Source organism: Ornithodoros turicata, unplaced genomic scaffold, assembly GCF_037126465.1.
Source record: "Ornithodoros turicata isolate Travis unplaced genomic scaffold, ASM3712646v1 Chromosome21, whole genome shotgun sequence".
In the NCBI taxonomy this organism is placed as follows: domain Eukaryota; kingdom Metazoa; phylum Arthropoda; class Arachnida; order Ixodida; family Argasidae; genus Ornithodoros; species Ornithodoros turicata.
The window spans coordinates 805740-827987 of record NW_026999337.1 but is presented as its reverse complement, the minus strand read 5'-3'; the positions used below and the strand labels follow the sequence as shown (position 1 = coordinate 827987).

The following is a 22248-nucleotide window of genomic DNA, read 5'->3' as shown; positions in this document are numbered from 1 at the left end:
TGTGTTCACTCCCGTTCGCCGCTAGGGTGTCGGCATCACCCCTGATTTCTGGAGAGACCGGCGCGTGCACTTTAAAAAGAAAGCTTCCAGGCATAACACGCTTAGAATCAGTTGTCACTTGGAGTGACTTCGTTCCTTTTCTTGATTCGTTAAAGATAGCGAGTGTACGTCGTTTTCGTAACCATTAGCACATATGCTACAGGACACGCCCTCACAGTCCCATTTATAATTCATTGAAACTCAGAAAGAGTAAATAAAACCTGAAACCTGATAAATGTATGTTATGTGCTACGTTAAATGATAAAAAAAACACGTACACTTACGATTCGTACTCATCGTCTATTATTCCTGTTGTTGTACCGTTTGTAACTAATCAAGAAAAAGAAGAATATCACTGTAAATGGCAGTTTGCTTCCGAGTTCTCTTTTTACAGTCGACGCGTCGCTCTGTCCCTAAAAAGGGTTGCATTCAGGAACCCATCTACGAAGCCACTAACTTCTGCATCGGCCAACGATCTACTCGGTTAATTTTTTCGTCCTAAAAGTGCCGAGGTTTTAAATAAACAAATTTTGAAGCGAAAACGAGATTAGCGTGACGTCACTACCAACCAGGAGGAGTGCGAAGGCCTCCCTCAGAGGAGAAAGGCGCCGCCCTTTCTCAATGCCGTGCTCTGGTTGGTAACGTAGGGAATGACGTTACCGCCTTTTTCCAGAGAGGGAATTTAGGCATGCTCCCAAAATCCGTTGTCTGAAGTCGTCGTGTACTCCACCGAATAACAGACTCAAACTATACGCCGCTCTTTCGAGTGGGGATTTTCGATAACGGTGTCAATGATCGACGTCCATTTAAATAAAAAATGATCATTCTGTGTTGCCAAAAAAGTTAACTTACAAAAGACCCCAAAAAGCGGTAAGACCCCCATTTTGATTAAAACGCAGAGGAAACGTGCAATGAAGTTGCGCAATCAAGTTTCGTTTCTAGGACACACAGAGGTGCACCACCCTGCATCCCAAACAGGCTCAAACTCTAAACATGCCAAGTTTGTCGACAATACGCCTCAAAATAAATGGTGGTGAAGGGAGGAACACTTTATTTTTCATACACCAATCCAAACCACGCCGTGTATTTTTCATCTGAGTATTTTCAGGCACACACAAAAATAGCACTTCACTACATGACACTCTCTCGACCAAGTATTACGCAGATCCATCGCTTCTGACTTGAGCAGACATTGTGTCGTGCACCTGTGTCTGTCAATGAAGATAGATCCAAGTCGATGCAAAAGAAAAGAAAAGAAGCGCGCCACTCCCACTTTTAAGCAACCCCAAAGGAGAACGGTATTACTCTTCGTTATGTCTATCACAATTCCTTGGTCCCTGGCCAAATCGAGCTCACCAACGCTCTGCCCTCAAAGCTCTTTTCTCCCTTTTGGACACCATCAGACTTGGATTCTTATTGTGAAGGGGCTGATTATTTCATTCTCCGCATCACAACCCGCATTGGTGTAGCGTATCGCCCCTGGTGATGAAACTCTCCATTCATCATCTCAAAATAAAGTTGTTCTTGTTGTTCTTCGTTATGGTGAAGTTTGCCCCCAATCACGTGTGGCCAACAACGTCGAGCCAATATCATCCCCTCTTTTTTAGGGGGGGGGGATGAAGCCCTCGCCTCTATTCCCGACTTTGGGTACATCATGAAGTTAAAACAAAATAAGCACTGCAAAAGTCTGAATTCTCCCAAGACAATAAACTTCCGAAAAGCGCTCTCCAAATTCCTCCCAGAACACCGAGAATCCAGCCCCCTATACTTGTGGATTATGATTGGAATAATTGTTTTAGGACTCTCTTGGCCGGAGAAGCACATACGGACGGTCATCCACACGTTAGAAGACGTTTAGATGTTAGCGGGTGACGAAGATAATTTTCAAGTGCGATTCCACATTAAAAGGGTTCTTCATTTGACTTCTTACTGACGTTAAATTTATTATTGTACAACGTTAAGTTTATTAACGTTAACAAACTAACGTTTTACAAAATTAACGTCCCTCAGAGACACGGTATGTAAAATATAAATGCTGTTACACTTTTGGCGAAGGGCGCCCTCAGGTTAACGATGTTGTTCGAGGAGATGGCATTTGTGCGCGTCCTTGCGTCCCACTTCTAAATATTATAAATTAATTAATTTTCTTTAACTTCTGCGGCACATACCGAAGAACATTTTGATAAAATTTGAATGAGAGGAACGACACGTAGACACTAGATTCAGTTCAAATTTGAGCAAATGCCACTGGACATCTCCCAGGCTTCATCAACCCGCCGCCATCAACGAAGAATATTTCAGGCTGCGGAGGAACCCTTTCAGGCGTCGGAGGTGACCTCGTCTCCCCAAACTACCCTGACAGCTTTCCAAAAGACGCTGATTGCAACTGGCTCATCCGTGTCGACTATGACAAGCACATCTACATCAGAATCCTCGAGTTACAACTGAAAGGGAGCATTGGTAAGTCTCGCATGCGGGGCTCGCATAATTTACGCGATACGGGAAGGCATCCTAGTAACCACGTCCACTGCTATCTCAAGGCGTCTTTGTGTCACCCATGGTAAACAAATAGCCAAAAGTGACTGTTGCCGCAGCACTTCTAGAAATACTGAACTTTGTGTATTACTAAATAACGTACTGAAGCGTACTAAAAAATGAGAGTTCGAGGTAACTCGTTACTGTAACTAAGTTCTCTTTTTTAGTAACTTTTTGGTAGACATACTGAAACCAAAACAAATCGGAAGGAGAGGGCTGGGTTCACCGAACGGGCACTTGTTCGCTGCCTCCCATTGAAAGAAAGGCAGGACTGAGGGTCGCTTCACTTTAAGGGACCATATCGTAATCCTCTCAAGACCGTGGCTTTCGGGCGCGACCTTGTTTACTTCTAGCTTCGAGCGTGGTTCAATTCTACCAAATTTGTGGCGCTGTTGAACACTAGGGCGTTATTTGTTTACAAACAGGGAGAGGTATATTGTTGGATATAAACGACAACGATCTAAGCATGTTGCACTCCTCCGCAGGCAACTCCAGGTCTAACTGAACTGCTCACGCGCGCTGCACCTGCGTAATGCTATTTTGTGTCCGAAGTATCTTGGAAGTAACTCGTTCTTTTTTTAAGTAACTCAGTAGCTGCGAGTAACATTTCCGGCCGAAGAACTTCGTTATTAACTTGGTTACATTTTGCACACGGTAACTTAACTTGTAACGAGTTCTTTTTGACGGATAACTTCTCAATATATGCTAAAATTTAAGGGGATTTGACACTTTTACTTGCTTGGTTGGTTACAGTGGTTACGCACTGTACTGCACACCAAAGACACAAAGTATTACTTGGCTACGTGTTGTAGTTGGCGAGATAGAGTCAGTTGAAAGCTATGACGTCAGTTTCTAACGGTGTCATGTGATGGCGTCAGTGCTGGTTTTGTGCATCTGGATGCTGGGTATAGTGCTGCTCTATATCCTAGTAGCACTGACTGTATTTGCTAGCAGGTAACAACCCCCGAATCCAGAGTAGCAGCACCTAGTTGTTTCTGACCAAACTGTCAGTATGACGCCACATGAGCTCCTGCCATTCCTATCGACTCACTGGTGATGTCCCAGCCGTATGAGAACGTGTCCATTAACTTCTTTACAGGAGCACTTGGAATGGAGGTTCATATCTATCTTTGCATTCATACGTACAACATTACATGAGTCATAGTCTTAGTTAGCTGCATGTATCCTCTGTTCGTCGATTGCAGAGATGAGAGAAAGTTACTCAGTGTTGATGAACAGGATTAGAACGGCAACGAAGGTCACAGGTATCCCGCGTAAGTCCGTATGAAATACGTAAAAATCTAGAATAATTAACCGAACAGTGCGGGCTCTTTCACTGCATAATGAAGCGCCCCAGTGAAAGTAGCCACATAAAAAGATAAAGAGAAACCTTAGATTATTCGTGCTGTCCTGGAACAGTAATTTTTTACTTCTTTTACACAGAGACACTCAGCATTCGCTGTAAAGAAGTAAAGGCGGACGTGGGTAACGACACAAATATGAAAAATGGAAGCAGTCCCCATGACCATGAGATTGTAACAGCTATGTGAAAATTAGAAGCAAGACGAAAAGTTTTCAGGAAAAAATATGAAGCGGTCTATTAGTGAAATGGGTTGAGCGCAAAGCTATACTCTTCTTGATATATATATATATATATATATATATATATATACTCTCTATACCTCTTGAAGCCAGCGACAGCTCTACTGAAGGCGGAACTTATTGTTGGTTGAAACATTTTTAGATGGAAGACAGCGCTATACAGAGTTTCTTTTCAAATATCCTTGACAGACTCTTTAACGAGAAACCTGCGAGAACAGCTATTTTTGTGGGCGTGTTACGCGGCCAGGCTGACGTCCAGTAGGAAAGAGCAAGTAACCCGAAAAACTTGGGCTGGTTGGTAACTCACAGTTGAGAAGATAAAACCCTCAGTGCACGGAGAGACGAGGACGATACAGAAACAAAGACGACAACGCTGTACTGATGTGCACTGGACAATTAATTACCCGATTTTTTTACTTGAATTTTTATTTGAATGCTTTCGCGACTATGCGGGCCAGCACAATTACAGGCGACCATTATTTGAGTCCATCCTTATTCTCAAAAATCCTGAAGCGAGCACATCGTTTGAGATATACAAAGCCAAACTTCGGTACGCAAATGAAGAGAAACCAGAACTACGGACATCTCGCGACCGCAAACGACCGTTGCTTCAGATTATCTGGGCCAGAAAGCGGTCGGTCTGTGTGTCCAGCACCATCAGCGTTTATCCTAATCAGCTGGATCACTACAAAACACGTGGTCTTTCGACGCGAACGCCTTTTCCGTCTTTTTGCGGTCGAGAAGATAGAGTGCTGGTATCGACTGACTTGCGTACCAAAGTTTGGCGATTTACATCTCCAAGTCTCGTTTCAGGATTTTTGAGAAACAGTATGAATTGAAATATTGGCCGGCTCCAATTCTACTGTCTCGCATTTTGGTGATAACATCTGATTAAAAGGATCATTAGTGAAGTTTAAGATTTAGTCGTCCAGTAGTTACATACTAGTACAGGGTCGTTCGCCTTGCCAGCGTTACCCGTCAGCAAACTTGGAATCAGTGCTGCTCCCACAGTTTTTTTTTAAATCTGTAACGGGTAAAAAAAACGCCCTGTATAGTACAATGAAACGCATAACCATATCCGGTCATTTCAAGGGTACAGTCGTTCTCAAGAAAGAATCGAACGACGTCACCACTTGTCGCGCTACACTCTTGAAAATAAACTTCACCGCATAGCATGTGACACCAGTGATTTCTCCAGAAATTCACTGCTGGGGAGGGGTGGGTGGGGTATGCTTGGTGAAGGTTCCACTTACGGCATTGTTCTTAGACACAGAAAGAATCGTGGCACAATGGTGATATATGTGCACAGCTTTCCCGTTTTATTTGTACATGTTATTACGTTATAACACAGGACATTAGAATATAGATAAATTATGAACGACATTTCAACATTAAGACGCATAATGGCGACCGACAAAGAAAAAAGACTAGCGCCTTGTCTCACGAAGCTCAATGAACACCTAACAACCAAAGGTGAAAACGTTAGACGAAAAAAGCAGAACACCTTGCTTGATTGAGTTGGGCGCAAATGGTTCTTGATGATCCACATTGAGTTTGCCTGCCCGCACGCATTTTTGCTCGTATATGCGCGCAATATATGCATTGAACAGTCACTCTGAAATGATTTTCGAGAAATGCATGGTACGATCATCTGCATGACTGTGGTCCCACAGCATACGTTTGACAGAACATGGATGTAATTCGTTGCGCCGGACTCACTACCAGAACGTGTTGGTGGCCGAGCTGGGTGGGGTCACCTGCGAAATTTCAGGGGGGGGGGGGGGGGGTTGCAAAAATGCAGGGAGGGTGTACACCCCCCGGGGAGGGGTGTAGGGAAATCCCTGTGGGACACTTATCCTGCTCATAATTGTCACAAAAAGGCGTACGCCTCCCGTTTTCAACAAACCAGGCAGATAACGATATCATTCGAGATGATCGTTCGCTAGGAGCGTGCTATGCGGTGAAATTCATTTTTAAGAGTGTACTTATAGCCAGGAACAATCCATTACCATACTATATATCAGCTTCATGTGACTCCATCAAAACGTGAGACGACGAGATCGTTTTAACAAACGCGAAGTTCGCAGCTTTCAACACAATACTGCTGTTCTCCCGTACCATTTCTACAATGTGGACGCCAGTCAGGACGTGCTCTCTGTTTGATCGCAGCGAATTGCGGCGAAGCTGAGTTGGCTATCTACGACGGCTACTCGAACCTTGACGTGAACCCAGTATTGCTGAAGCGCTACTGCGGCGACCTTAAATATTACAAAAACACGGAGGAAAAAACACAGCTCTCCAGAAGGAATAGGATCCTCGTCAGGTAAGATTTTGTGATGCCCAGACGTTATTTTTAATGGGACGATCGCATCCGATTTCGAAAGTATCGTGTCATTTTATGCCTTCTGGACCACTGAGCAGCTATCAAAAACCCCACGTAAAATAGTGGCGATTGTTACTCTATGGAATACGTGAAAGTACAGACAAGTGATGTTGAGAGTATTCCGAAATTACGTCTCTGGAGTCTGGAAAAACGAAAAAAATGTCACTCCCTCAGATACAATGTGGGCGTGACCTCGAAAAATGCCGTCTCCTATAGAGTTACGGAGCGCCTTGCCTCCTCTCATTCCTTCGCTTAGGGACCATAGCTGGGCGTCCTCACTCATGAGGACCCTCATGAAGACGCCTCACCCTCACCTCACGACGATGAGGTGAGGGTGAGTGAGGCTAGACCACGCTGAATGTTCCTCACGAGGACAGTCGTGAGGCATTGCCCTCATGAGGCCCAAGGTGAGGGCCCTCATGAGGCCAGTCGTCGTGAGGCCATCAATACGTGAGGGTACAACGTATTCCGTGAGGAGCCTCACGGATGAGGTCGTGAGGCCCTTTGTGAGGAACCTCACAGATGAGGCTTTGAGGCCTCTCGTGAGGAACCTCACGGATAATGCTGTGAGGCCTTTCGTCAGGGACCTCGCGGATGAGGCCATGAAGCCTTTCGTGAGGGACCTCACGAATGAGGCAATGAGACCTTTCGTGAGGGGCCTCACGGATGAGGTGATGGGTTCGGTCTCCTCTTTGCTGATGCCAAACACTAACGTTAAACCTCACTGTGACAGTAACAACTGTTACCAAATTTATCCAAGCACAGCACGAAACCCTATAAACAGTTTAATGCCGCGCAGTATCATTAGTACCAACTACCGACACAGTAGTTCAACGCCGACGTGTCATGTGAACATGACGGAAAGTTCTTTTGAGGCTCATGTGCCTCCTAGTGACTTGAAGACACGTCAGGCCATGAGGGTATTCACGAGGCGAGGGCTCGTGAGGATGAGGGGTCGTGAGGCCATGAGGGTCCTCATGAGAAGAAGGTACGTGAGGCCATGAGGGCCCTCATGAGATGAGGGCACGTGAGGATGAGGACTCGTGAGGCCATGAGGGCCCTCATGAGATGAGTACTCGTGAGGCCATGTGGGTCCTCATTAAACGAAAGTACGTGAAGCGCCGTGAGGACATGAGGGCCCTCATGAGGTGAGGACACGTGAGGATGAGGACCCTCATGAGGTGAAGGCATGTGAGGATGAGGATGGTGAGGCCTCTCGGGATCCCGATGCCCTGAGGTGAGGTTTGTGAGGGCAAAATTTAAAATGGAATGTGAGGGTGAGGGCGACTGAGGTTTAGTTACTGGTGAGGAAACTTTGGTGAGGGTGAGTGAGGCCAATAAAGTCTGTGCTTCGTGAGGTGAGGATGAGTGAGGCCGCAGGAAAATGCCCACCTATGTTAGGGACCGATGTCACGGCGTCTGAGCCAGGCGAAGCAGCGCTCATATTTAAAATTTGTTTATTTAATGTCTAGGCATTTTTCGAACAAAAACGAAAGGTTGATTGTGAGCCGATGCGAAGGTATCCGTTTCATAAATGGATTTCCAGATGTCCCTTCCAAGTGTTAAGACGATCACGCGTAACCTTCTCGTCTACGGGCATTTGTTTCACCTCGTGAACGATGAGAATGAACGTGCATCTATTGTTCAAAGAGAACAGGGCCACTGTCCGGAGCCTACTGTCAGACTATTATTCAGATTGTCTGCTCCTTTTTACAATAATTGTCCCGAACTGTTGTTTTCAAGGGGTCAGGAGAGAAAACCGTGTGTTTCGGAGTAATGATGGTCTAGGAGTGTGTTTTGTGATCAGGTACAAAAACCGATAATACACGCTCTGACAGACGGATATATAACGTACCCTAAAGTAAATAGTCAGCTCACTCCATGGGGTTGGGTAAGCCTCAGAGTAATAGTGGTGAAACGCGTCAGGGAGCTATTTTCTTTGGCTCGATATTATTCGGATGACAAGAATACGACCCGGGTGTCAGTTTTCTTTCACAACTTGGCATTGTTCCTTGTTTCGAAGTAAATTACAATTTTTCGCATTGTTCTATCTTAAAGGTTACGAACAACGGTACACTCTCCGATTAAACAGCCAGGCGAAGTCATAGGTTTCAAATTGGTGTGGACTGCTGTGACATTCGAGCCCACCGGTGAGTACTTTCGAAATGCTCTTGCGCTAAACTTGAATGTGATCCAAGCAAGATAGGTAGGTGTCCTGTCTCTGCTGTCTGTGTGTTTGCATTGGCATTTCATCAGATGCACATGCACAAGTTCCTTACCAAGTCCACCTAGCACCCTCACCTACTCATAGAGAGAGAGAGAGAAAGAGAGATAGCAACAAAGGAAGCAAAGAGGCAAAAAAGATACGAAAGCCCTGCTGTAACTAAGCCTTTCTTCTAGCTACACTTACGTACTCCAGTTCCATTCAATTCCAGTTCTATTCAATGCAATGCACGTCGTGAAGAGCCCATTTGGTGCATTGCAGGGAGTCGTTACCGTTTCACTGCGGTGATCTTCTGCACAGAAGTGATGGTGCAGAACTTTCGTATCAAACATTAGCCGTTCGCACGTTATGCCTATACCATGGTTTACAGCTATACCGCGTGCACTACTCGTATTTGATGACCTTTCTAACGAACACTGCATTCTACAAATTAGAAAGTTAATGAGAGAAAGCGTGTGTTCTTCTGTGGTCTCCTGCGAAGCGTGCTTTCACTACTTTAGTACCAAGTACGGAGGAGAACGTCTCTTTCTCAGCGACCAGACTGTGCTGTTGCAGTGGAGTGTGACGATGGTAAAGGGAGCCTATCGGTGTCGCTGACACACCTCGGGAAGATAGTAAAGCAGTGTAATTCAAATGAAGCAACGAAATCAAAGCAAGTCGGCTCTGGCTAAATGCGATGAAATTTCACTTTTAACGTGCGATATTTGAATTTCTAAATTGTTAGCTAATGTAATTAATTACGTAAAACAAGTAAGGCAAATTTAAAGTCAGCGAAGTAAGTTCCACGCCCAAAGCCTCGCTGCCCTCTCCAGAGGAGACACCCCCCCCCCTTTTTTTTTTTTCATTTCTTCTTTCTTTTTAACTGCTGTCGGTTAATTCCGTGGGTGTGCGCAAATGCTGGGCAGCGCGGGTTTCCCACAGGCTTATCCCATCAAAGTTGAAAACATCGGTCATAAAGTGCGGGCGAGGGACAACCTATCAAAACACGGCGTGCCTCCCATTACCATCCCTCGAGAAATGAGTTCCTTGAGCGCAGTTTTCATGCCGAGGCTCGTATAGGCTGTCAGCGCCGACGCGTACAGTTTTGTGCAGTAAAACCGGATATAACGTGCGCGTTAAAGCGTCGCTTTCATCTCGCCTACGTTTCGAGTTGAGCTGTGAATGGCACGAAATTCATTTGAAACTGGGTATGCTGGTAGACAAAATGGCGTGTTTCGCAGTCATAGTGAACGTTTACATGAGCGCGCGTCATCCTATTATGTGAAGCGGTGCTCCTCATGAACGGGCCTGGGAGGAACGTCGCCCATCTCAGCGAACCATTTTCAAGGTGGCCGTGTTGCCGGCCCCATGAATTATCCTGGTCCAATGATAAATGACGTGTGTCGGCAAACAAAGAGTGAGTTATGACCCGAGCGCAATATGCCGCGAACACGAGGCTTTGTTGTCGGCGGCATAAAAGGAGACGTGCGCGGGAATATCGTTTTATTTTCTGCCGCGCGTTTTCTGTAGTGTAACATTGGAGGTTCAAGACAGAGTTGGATGAAGATTCATTACCAGCTAACGCAGTCTCATGCTAAATTATATGTGACGCTGACGGATTGAATCAGTAACCGACAGAATGAAACAATGCTGGCGGTGAAGGTGATTAATTGTGACGGAGTCAGTCTGGGTCGTATGCCGGCTCGACTCCATCACTCCTTAAGAGTGACTCCTATCACTCCTACCAAACACATAGATGTGATAATTTCTGTAAGCTGTAGATATAGCGGGCAGAGTAGCTTTGCTGTGTGCAATATAAAGGGTGCGAGCAATTTCTTTTGTGACCTTGCAAAAGAAGGCTGCTACGAATTCCACGTCCTCTTTGACGTACTGTTTGGAAATCCAGTACTAACGGCGGCTTCCTTCGCAGTAGAGTGATTTGCTGCTGTCATTCCTTCCTGATGACAGAGCATCTTTGGTGTGCTTGGAAGTGTGCGAAAAGTTTCGGAGCATTGGTTGCTACCACTGCATGACAGTAACGCTTTCTGCACTCTTGGAAAAAAGGGATTGAGTAGCTAGAAACTGGGCTCGGCCATGCCGCTCCCTATATCAGAATTAATTGCTTTATTCATGCTCATGTCCAGCCTACCAACGCTCTGCCTTAAAAGCACAAAGAAAAATTTTGGACGTTGTCAGGTGATTCATTATTATATTTGACCGCCTGCGTTGGGGTAGAGAACGAGAGTAGAGGCCATGAAACTCCTCAATCAAAAATCAAGTTGTCGTTGCACTTGGTGCACTCTAAGAAAAAAAAAAGGTGTAAAAAGGTGGTAACATCTATAGTTACCACGTAGATCAACATAGCGTCTGATAAAGGGTATAAAAGGGTGGTAAAAGCAGTTGTAATATAACCAAATTGCAGCAAACGGGCGTACGTCCACCTCGCTCACCGAATCACAAGTGGTAACCCTTTCATTCGTGGCAGAGAGTGAGGTAGCAAGTACAACTTTGCAACCTTTTAGCCACAACATATGCGACAAATATTACCTCCTAAAAGGTATAACTGCTCCACCATTTTTTCTGAGAGTGTGGGCCACGAGTACGTACCGCTCATTTTCTGTGGTCGAACAAACGGGCCCCGTGAAACCCCATGAAACCCCATGCAACCTTCCTACGAGGGGTGCTGCTATCAGTGTTGTAAACTAGGCGATTGCCACCTGACTGGAGTATTAAAGGTAGGGTACCGGTGATGGGAAACATGTTGCCCATAAAAACCGCGCTTTCTGGCTTCGTGTGGTGAGCTGTATGGAAACGTTGCTGTAAACTAGCAGTCCACTTAGCGCTACACTGTATTCGGTGACGTATGAAAAAGATCAGTATTGCGAGCGGCGTGGCATCTTTCGTCAGGCAAGGGAAATCGCTCGCTGAATCGTTTGAGGTAGTGTTGTAAAACGCGTGCCTCGATGAAACCGTCATTCCCACGCCATTTTTTTTATGTATAAAAGTTTCAGGAAAAGAAGAACACCGATCATGCTGAACGCCACGTTCGGCCTTCACATTCAAGTGTTCGGTCAGTTGTTCATTGCACTGGGCACATTCGTTGAAGTCATAATGGAATGCGAGATGTCTGCCGGTTGCTTTCATGTTGGTTAGAGAGGGAAGTTGATCAGTTACAACGGATGATCACATAAATGATACTTCAGTGGTGCGTGACAGGTAGAAGGGACGATACGAAAACATGTGTTTTCTTGCGACACTCGGACTTTTCTCATCATAGAGGAGGTTATCCCCAGACCGTCTGAGTTTTGCGCCGCTTCTTCTGTCCGGTGCCCAAAAAATCACTTAAACGACAACGACAACTTTAATTACCGGTGTTCTCCTTCAAATGCATTCAAATACCAGTACTCTACCGTCCCGCGTTGAGATAGTCAAGCTGAATCATCACCGCTTTCGTGTAGGGACTGTCGTTCTGATTTAACGTTGTTAAATCGAAACGACAGTTCTTACACGAAGGCGGTGGTGTTCACCTTGACTATTTCAAAGGCGGACGACAGAGTACTGGTATTTTAATTCATTTGAAGGAGTGCTAGGGTCAGCAAGGAGCTATGAGGCATGGAAGGCAATGCTCAGCACAAGCCATCCCATGTCTGTTTCGTCACTTTCTCGCTAATTCAACGAAATGACGTTTGCACAGGCTTCTGTTTTCTGCTTACTTGTTCCCGTTTCTCCGTATCGTATCCAGTATTGGAAGCATTTAATTCTGTGCTGGTGGAGCTGAAAGTAATACTGAAGGAAACGTTGCTGGCGTCGAACAAGGGATGGAAGGGAAGACAAGGAACTGTGTATCAGCCGCGTCGTGGACAACCTTGCGGGATAACAATTTATTCATTCCTAGATCGAATGCGAAAATGTATCGTCACTGAAGGTTAGGTAACTTTTTCCAATAGTCCTCGTGCATAGTGTATGGAAAGCCCCCGCAAAACATGACGTTGCCACCTTCATATGTGGAAAGGGCGAGAGACAATGTGCAGTTCGGGATTGGTCGTACGTAGGGATTGGTCTGCGTTCTGTCTTTACCGACACGACCGCTAGGTTTTATCGTCTAGCTTCCAAAGTATAAAGTGTTGTTTTTGTTCATTTGGTTTTCCGTACTTTTGCTTTTCTCGTCATTTTTGCGCTCATTTTGAGTACCTTCAGCTGGTCTGAGACCTTGTGTCCACCTACGGTTTAAACCCAACAACCTTGAACTCGAAAAACAGCACTGAAAATGAAGTGTATTCGTGGATGAGTTGCTTCCAATGGTAAAAGTGACCCCTGTTGAATTTGGAGATGGCTTTGTAACTACTACAGGGGCTTGCAAGGAGTACACCTGTCCAAAAGGCCAGTATTGCATGAATTCGGAGACAAGGTCCTGCACAGAAACGAGACAGTACTGCATCGACCGTTCGCTCGTCTGTGATGGGTTGCCGAACTGCAGCGGAGAAGACTACAGTGACGAAGACAAATGTGAGTAACACGTTAAATTTTTTTGTACAAGTTATTAATGTGTTAAACATGTTAGACTATTACCAAGCAACCGCACGACGCATGCGCGCCCTTCCTGCAGTGCCCTCTTTAGCGCGATAGAGTTGAAAGCAGACCTTGTATGCTGTAGTTTGCCGTACCCACGCCCGCTCAATGTGCTTTTAGAGAAATGATTTTCCGGGCTTCATCAGCTGTTCGTAGTTCCCTTGTGCAACAAGAGCTGCCGTAGAGCTTAGGCGCTCTGCGTGCGATGTCCGGCTTAAGCCTGTAGTCGCCGAAGTCGCGGTTTTGCAGCGTCCATGTCATCTTACAAGCCTCTCGGGACCACACTCAGAGCAAGGCTGGGTCTCTGCCGATGAAGGTGTCGGTTTATTGAATGTATACTGCGCGGGTACTGCTGCTTCGTAGAGATATACGTGAGCTAGAGGTAGGTACGCTGCTCAATCCGGTTGCGTGCTACAATTTCTGTGCTTGCTCGTTCCCTTTGTTTTAGCCCATATCTGTCTGTCACGACGCGTCAATAAAAGGCACATTCTTACGTTTTATGTTGTAACCACGACCCAGAGTGGTGCCATTTTCGCTATTTTTATCATACCGCCGGTGGTAGCGCTTGTCATCGTTCTGTTCAGAGCTTCTTCAATCGCTATATCCTCTACTAAGGGTACGTTAGAGGTTCTACATTAACAGTGTCTGTTGCACGCGATATATGTTGTTTGAAAAGTTATAAATTGATCACCCCCATCATTTGAAACCCCATGATAGAATGGCGCACTTGAACCGTTGCTGTTGTTTTGTTAGAGTTGCATGTGCCCTGATAGTTAAACATTCTAGACATGCCTAGTCTCAGGGTTTTACATTATGCCACACGATGGAAATGTTCAGCACCCTTAGCGGATCATACGGACGGGACGCTGTACAAGACATATTGTCGGAATGATGATCGCGGCTGTGACTCACAAGTAAAATTCAGTTCATACGCCCTAACACGCACTCTATTTTTAGGCTTGGGCTGTACATCCGACGGGACTGCATAGGCAGCCTCGCTCTAATTTTCCTCTTTCTGTTCCTCTAACGCAGAGATATGATAGCTAAGCGTGTAATTGCTCTTCAATCAACTATACAGCTTTTCCAGCACTGTTTTCGACACGGTTGTTTGGAATCGCCGGTCACTAGTTCTGCAGCCCATATTTTCTTGGTTGCCCTCGCCAGTGTTGTTTCAATATTGTATTTAAAGGAAGACCATATGCTGCACGTGTTTTTTACTAAAAAGAAACCTTCTTGCAACACCTTGAAATTTGAAATGGGATAAACCACAGGGTGCTAATTTTGGACAAGCGTGCAAGCGTGTCGCAAGCAGTTCATATGAGGATGCTAACGGTATTACTGGGCATAACATGTTTTTCAGACAGAACAATACACGCCTTGTTCGCTGCCTAAAGCGGATACAAGACAAATGAATTCAAGTAGCCGTGTCGCCATCACTGTTTTACAGACTACCGTCATTGCTATTTTTCTTGGAGCAAGTTCATTGGTCAGACCTGAGGTGGTCTTTTTTGCTCTTGATTTGTCAGTGAGGGATATATGGAAAGAGAAATTGATACTTGGTGCGACGATGGCAGAATGGTACACACAGCAATGAAGCACTGTGAGCGTGCAAGCCACGCGGAGGACAGCTATGTTCATCGGACTTTAGGACTATGTTTAGGACTTTCATAGTTAACAGCTATATGTTAGTATTTTCCAGAACATGGCACGGAACTGGCACCGGTGTACTCCTAGATTTTTCTTTTTTGCAGACAACCTATTGGAATTGGAAACTGCTCCCAATGAAACCTTCTGTTTGGTGATTCTAGATAATAATATTACGTGTCAAGATTGCCGCGTCAGTAAATCTAGTTTCATTTAAATTTATTTAAATAAAAAATATAATTTCTTGCGATAACTGAGATTTCAGTTAAATTTATTTAAATGAAAAATATCCTTTCTTGCGATAACTGAGATTTCACTTAAAGATTACTAATCTATACACGTGCAGTTTAAATATTGTCATTTGCGAGTCTGAAGAGATAAAGCTGGCGGTGCGTACGAAAGCAAGCTGTTGCCTGGAGACAGCCTCAGGTAGTAACGGCCTGTCACATATTTTAGTCAACATGGGTGTCCAAAGAAATGTAAGGGTTACGCCAATCAGCAAGACGGATTTGTTATACCTTTACCTTTCATAATAGCTTTACCACATTTGCGCCTAATTTCTTGTAGCACAGCATGGAAGACATTTTGTTATACATATGTGTGTCACTTTATGGAACATAATTTCGAGCGGGAAAGGAAGATGTCAGGCTCTGAACATGTCGTCGTAGCCGTTAGACCGGTTGAAGCTAACGCACCCATCTTTATTTCAACGATATCGTGAAGTAAGTACAATGTGTTGAAGGGCACGAAACATCTCATAATCCTGAAACCGAGTGATGTGAGAAAAATGAAAAGGTACACATCCATTTTTTTAAAGCTGGCTATAAAGCTAAATGGATTTCCCAGCCAGTATCAGTCGTCCACCAAAAGGGCGCCCCCTGGCCGAGGAGGCGCCGTAAAGTAAATAGTGCAACCTTCCTGGAAGAAGGGGTTCCCATCAACGCGGTAAAACAGGCAGTTACCGTCGTTTCAGGCACTTTTTCGCAGGAGAGTGTATTCCGTCGTTATTACGTTGGTAATGACATACGCGGAGAGAGGTAAAGTGTTTAGCGCTACAAACATGGAACACACGAAACATCCCCACTGAGATTGTTGAAAATCTCATTCATTTACACGATACATACGGGGTTCATGATGGGACGAAACATCACTGGGAGTGACACATCACTCACACAGAGAAACATCACTGGATGGGAGTGATTCAGCATTTATTGGCTACAATCTACGCTGGTTATTATGATGCGCGTCTTTTCACACTTTGTCACGAGAGACTGACAGGAAAAAGGCAGGGCCTAGTGGGCAAGAACTGCATCGAGAAAAGGCAGTGTAGCTGACATGTAATGCACGTGTGAATGATGGAAAGGTGCCACTCACAGTGGGTGCGGCGGCTCTTCGATAATTAAAAGTCCACGTGTCAAGAATGTATGCTCCATCACGACCAGCGTTATAAGCACGTTTATTCGACACATGGGATATAGCTTTTCCGATGTCGGGCTTAATCAGTGTCATCTCGATAGTCCTGCCATTTGATATACAGACTGCTTTTTAAAATCAGCCTCAGATCTTGAAATGGCAATTAAAAGAGAGAGAGCAATATTGCTGACTCTTGCACTTCCAGCAACATGGTCAGCTTTTTTGATACCCCTGGACTCTGTTGAGGTCGTGCGCTCTTCGACGCGGCACGCAGAAAACTCTCGCGACTGCACCACATGTTGGTGTACTACCCAAAGATGTTGGTAGGAAGAAAAGCATCGGGAGTTTTAAATACAACGAACGGATCACTTGTAATTATCATCGGTTCTTTGTATTTAAAACTCCCGGTGCTTTTCTGTCTGGTGGTGAAAGGACTCGCCGTTGTTGGCCTCATACAGGTTATCAGCGTCATGACTGATGCCCTGGGCCGACTTCTCAGGAAACTGTGCGAACATATGCCTGAAAGCGTCTGACGAAAAACCCCAGACAGCACAGTCGGTACTGGGATTCGAACCCGGGTACCTCCCAGTCTCGACATGACATGGCCAGCACGCTAACCACTGAGCCATTTGAGCTGGTTCAACTTCATTGAGTAAGGGAGGGAGAGGGTGGCATCGACGGCGGCCAATCAGCCAATCATTGCTAGCTTCAGGTTCTTCTTTTTCCCGGGCCTTACACGGAGCAGTCGGCAGGATAGCGGCGATGTTTCACCGGAGTTAACTACATCGACTTCTGCGCGCTTCAGCAAGAAATCTTCACGGGAGTTCCCCATCTTGAAGGTCGTAAGACTGCCTTTTTCATGTGGAATCGCATTTTCGGCAGCATATGGAACCGTTCCTGCTGCGTTTCTAACTGGATCTTTAGCGCTTCATCTTCACTGCCCTCTGAAGAGTGTTTTACCTCAGTTGGTTACCTCTGGCTGCCCGCTTTTCGAATACCGTTACGCGCGTTCAAATTAGGCTTAGCCGAAGATCATCAAGATGGAAAGTTCAAAGTTGCTGACACTTCTTTTGCGTCCAGCCCAGGAATAATTTGACGAGCGCATTTCCCGAAACATGAATCTTCCTGAAGATAATCGGGCAGCTGCCTTGCTCATCATAGAGGATGAGAAGAGAAAAAGAAACACCTGATGTCCCCGCACTCAGGGCTGAACTACACCTGATGAAAAAGACAAATAATTGCACAGACAACATCATGATGGAAACAAGTAAGAACGTTCGGCTGTAGTTCGTTACCGGGACCACAAGCTTTTAAAATTTAGTGAAAGCGTTTGAAAGGTAAATATTGTATAGAAGTGAAAGATGGTTATATATTGAATCTAAAAATATAAGAATTATAAAGTTGTGTGGTCTAGAACCTTTTTGTGTGCACTTGAACAACACCATCTGAATCACTTCTAGCGCAGCAGAAACACGGCAACGCTAAGCCTAGCGGATCCCGAAGGTGCCATCTGGCAATAGGTACGGTCGTTGGGTTCGGTTAAAATCCTCACTTTAGTGAGGTTGGGTAAGTTTTGGTTTCACACACTAGGCGGTGTGGGCATGAGACTATGCATCGAATTGGGTCTGAAGGTCCTCGGCAAAGGTGTCGGATCATCTCCACGAAATGGGCGGTAAAATTTAATTTTTATACTTTTCACACAATATACGAGGGACATTCCCGTTTAATTTCGTTCCTAATTTGTTCCTGCTTCAGGTAAAAACGTATCGTTTACCTAGCCATTTTCTTCGGTTACAAAAACGTAGTAGTCCCGGTACCGAACAACATTCGAACATTCATACCGACGACACCGGCTCCGGTATCAATCGACCATTTAGTTGAGGTTTTCCAACGCGTGATGTCTACACCCCAACAGATAGTAAGTGCTCCTGACCTCGCCCAGACCTTGATAAAGTTTTCGAGCTTGGCAATCACCAATCAATGTCTTGCGCTGCAGTACAGTTGGGCCAATTACACAGCCCTAGCGATCGCCAAAGCAAGCTACGTGGCGCAGCAAAAGATTGGGATGACGGTTCGGGAAGCATTTGTTCCAGTTGAAAAGATTGGATTGCGAGTTTCAAGGAGAAATTCGGATACGACCGTGACCTTCCTGACGCGATTGTGATGCGAGGGTCCAGAGGCCGGAAGAATCTATCTCAGACTATATTCACGGCAAAAATCGAAGTAGTAAACAGTTGCCCATACCAACTGAGAGAACGTGATAAGGTCCGTTACATCACCGTGGGTCTACGGAATGAGGCAACGAGACAAGCCTGGCGTCTTACTCCCTGTGAACTGGATGTGACTGTCTGAACCCCATGAAGCTGGCTCGGCGACCACCCGAAGGAAGGTAAACAGCCCTGGCTGGCGTCAGCAAGTTGCGCGACCAAGGGACCACCTGGACTGGAACCAGCGCTTCAGGAACACCTCCCAGACTAAGCACAAACCACGAGAACTTGGTGAGAAAAATCTCCTTACTATCCCAAAGGACACAAAACAACGGACAAATGCGGACGTGGGACGACATATTACAAGGACTCCAAGAAGCGCCAAGACACAGATAAAAAGTACAGCTGCACTGGTTCTGTAGTACATGACTTACCATCCCACCACAGATGTTAGTAAACGGTTCTCTGGTCGACGGGACGACGAGTGGACACGGGGGCAGCCATCTTTATTTTGAAGAAACAGAAAGCAGAGCTTTGGGGCACGACTATGACGCAGTGGAATGACGAAGCCAAGATTGCCATCGACAGCAAATCTATGCCTTGAGGCGAAGGCACCGTTGAAGTCAACATAGACAACACAATTGTTTTTCTTCAAGTTGCTATCGTAAGTGACATCATCTACCCTTTCATTCTTTGTAGCGATCGGCGTACTTCTGCCAATATGGGAATCACCGTGTGGCATAATGGACATGTGGAGGACGATAGTCTTCCTCCACATGAGTCCCGACCGACGATAATGGTATGCTACGGAGAGGCGATGATGGTGGCCTATCTCCATGGCCGCGCCGGTGGAACTGAGGCAGGTGCTCCATTCGCGTGGCCATCTTCGTCATTGTCGACGACCGGCTACTGTGCCCCCCCCCCCCCCAGACGCGGAGCGGCGAGAAAGAAGAACGGTGAACTGCGTCCGCACCGGAGGGAGAGAGCAAGAGCGCCCATGAATGACGTGCACTACTGGACGCATTCGTGGTACGGCACAATACCCGTTGCGAGAAGCTCTCGATGAGCGGGACAGATGAGGGGCGAATCGTTGGGCGTCAGAGTCGTGGCCTGGGGTGCCGCTACCGGCACGGGAGCGAGAGCTCGTAGAGTCACAGGAAGTGAGTCTGCGTACCCGTGAGGACTGCCGGGAAAACTGCCGAGACGCCGGCTATTGCGTGCCGTGGCGACGGCGGCCGCGACTGCCGAAACCGGCAAGCGAGCACTTTGCTCTGGTGTCGCAGCCGGCTGCGAATGAGCGTCGAGATGCACAAAGGAAGCGGCGGGTCGTGAGTGTGCCGGGGTCCGTGCACAGCGCAGGGCGGTCCCTGGAAGCCGTCAAGCGATAGTCGCTTAGAGGATGGCATGACCAGTGAGCGGTCGGATCGTTGCATGGTCGTCCGAATTGGTACCGTGGAGAGGGGCGGTACGTGAGCGGTCGGCGAGTCAGTCGACAGGAGAAGGGCAGTTATACCTCTTCAGACTCCACCGTATCTCATAAAGAAGTGCAACAGCATGTTCTGGTAAAGGAGCCCATCAAGGAACTTCGACCAGGAACACCTCCTAAAGAAACTTGAAGCGGTAAGTCTTATTCCGACGACGCATCGACATCAAGAGGTTCGTCGGTTGTCTCAACAGCATGTGTACACACACCACGACGCGGCTCCTTTCCACCTTATCCCTGGCACCAACATCGTATAGCCTCGGGGGAAGACTTCTTCAGGAACACACAGCTTCTGTCCTACCTCTACATCACCATTTCAAAATCCAACATCATCTTGTGCAATAGCTTCATAACAGTGAAGCTCAATGAACAACAGTGATGTTGATAGTGATCGTATTCGTGTTACTGCACACAGTACTGACGATCTCTTTAACACACAGCCCCTGTTGGCGTGCGAAAAGGTAAACGGCAAAATCATCAAGAGAGTATAGAGTATGCCCCGCATTGATGACGCTGTTGGCAGAGTGGGCAAAGGCAGCTATTTTGCTACTGTGGACAATAAGAAAGCCCAACTAAACATATAGATAAGGGAATCGGACCAGCATAAGATGGGCTCTACGGTTCGTTCGGATGACGTTTGGCCCTAGTGGAGCTCCCGTTACGTGGCAAGCAGTAATAGACGTAGCGTTTCACTCGCTCGAGCGGATAGACGTTGCCATAGTCTACTTTGACGATATCTGCATCTACACTTCCACAATCGACGAACACTTCGATGTTCTTGACCAATCAATGTCCATACTAGAAACTTCCTGTTGTAAAAATGAAATGAATAAGTGCCAGTTTCTTCGGACACAGATAAAGTTTTTAGGTTATCTTGTATCTCGTGAGGGTAAAATGCCAGATCCGTAGAGGTCAGCAGCAGTTGATAAGTACCCCATTACATTCAACACGTTACAAGAAATAATTTCTGGGCTTTGCGTCTTATTTTTGTAAGTCCATCAAGGGATTCGCTCTAATAGCACGATCACTATCGCTGTTGTTAAGAAACAGACAACAATTCATGAACATAGTAAGAACCAACAGCCCCTCAGAATGGACACCAGCTCACACAGAAACGGTTCGTGAGCTTAGATCACACTTGAAATTACCCCCTATTTTTTATGGTCATGCCGAAGATTCGCCTACACGTCTCCCTAAAGTGCGCTTAGCCTAATAGCATGTGTTGTGTAAGTAAGACAACTTTACGTTTGTACACGTGTATAGGTAGGGAGTGACCTTTTCGGGTTAAACCCGATTCCGCCCGGTTATTCCCCCCCGAGCTGACCTCCAACCAATTCGGGTTAAACCCGATTTCTCCCCGAATTCCAGTCACTATGAAATCCTCAAGTGACGTTTCCACTGAAGACGAATGAAGGTCCCCACGTGTAACACATGTAAGAATGAGTCACTTGCATTCCCAGCAGTACACCCATGTGTGTCAACATTGTCTATGCCTTCGGAAATTACCGCTGGTAGGTCACGGTCCCACACAAAAAAGAAAACAAACACACATTAGGAAAGGACTTAATAGACAAGAGGAGAAACAAAAACACCCGAAGGCACAATTATCGCCCGATTTCTCCCCGAATTTCAGATTTAGAAATAGCGCCCGATTTTTACCCCCCGAATATGGTGAGCTAGAATGAATGGTGTGCTGAACGGCGACTGAAACCGGGTCGTGACGACGGGCCTGCCGATAGGTGGCTACCAAGGGCTCTACCCGCTGCCGCTTCTTGCGCCCTCACGGCCATGTGACCCCATGCGCAAAGAGCACCTGGGAGCGCCAGGGAGTTCCCGCAATGGCCGAAATTGAAGCAATCTGGCAGATACAGGGGGAGAAAGGAAAAAATGTGGGCGTGCTGATACATCATGCTTCGGAGATATGATTACGACGGACGGACGAGTTCGCATTTTGGAATGTTGTGGTAAAGGCAGTGTTTCAAAGCCTTTCGATTCCTTCTTGGGATAATCGAGAAATAATTTTCTTGGGGGGATAAGGAATACCTCTCGTTTCGCTACATCGCTTCTGCGCGAAATCCCCTAATTAAAGAGGATAATTAATGAATTTTAGGTAATTAGTGACCTTGTAGTTACATAATTTCTTCGAGGGAATGTTCGCCTAGCCATATAT

The 22248-nt window shown here is 46.1% G+C and overlaps 1 protein-coding gene across 2 annotated transcripts in view; it reads left to right on the top strand.

Moving 5' to 3' along the window:
- Window positions 1–22248, top strand: part of LOC135373116 (membrane frizzled-related protein-like) — a 608751-nt gene that overhangs the window by 558130 nt on the left and 28373 nt on the right. For both annotated transcript variants that reach the window (XM_064606387.1, XM_064606386.1), the window contains 4 exons: window positions 2302–2499; window positions 6346–6499; window positions 8618–8709; window positions 13113–13268. In XM_064606387.1, coding sequence (XP_064462457.1) covers window positions 2302–2499; window positions 6346–6499; window positions 8618–8709; window positions 13113–13268 — 600 coding nt within the window. The remainder of the gene's footprint in view (window positions 1–2301; window positions 2500–6345; window positions 6500–8617; window positions 8710–13112; window positions 13269–22248) is intronic.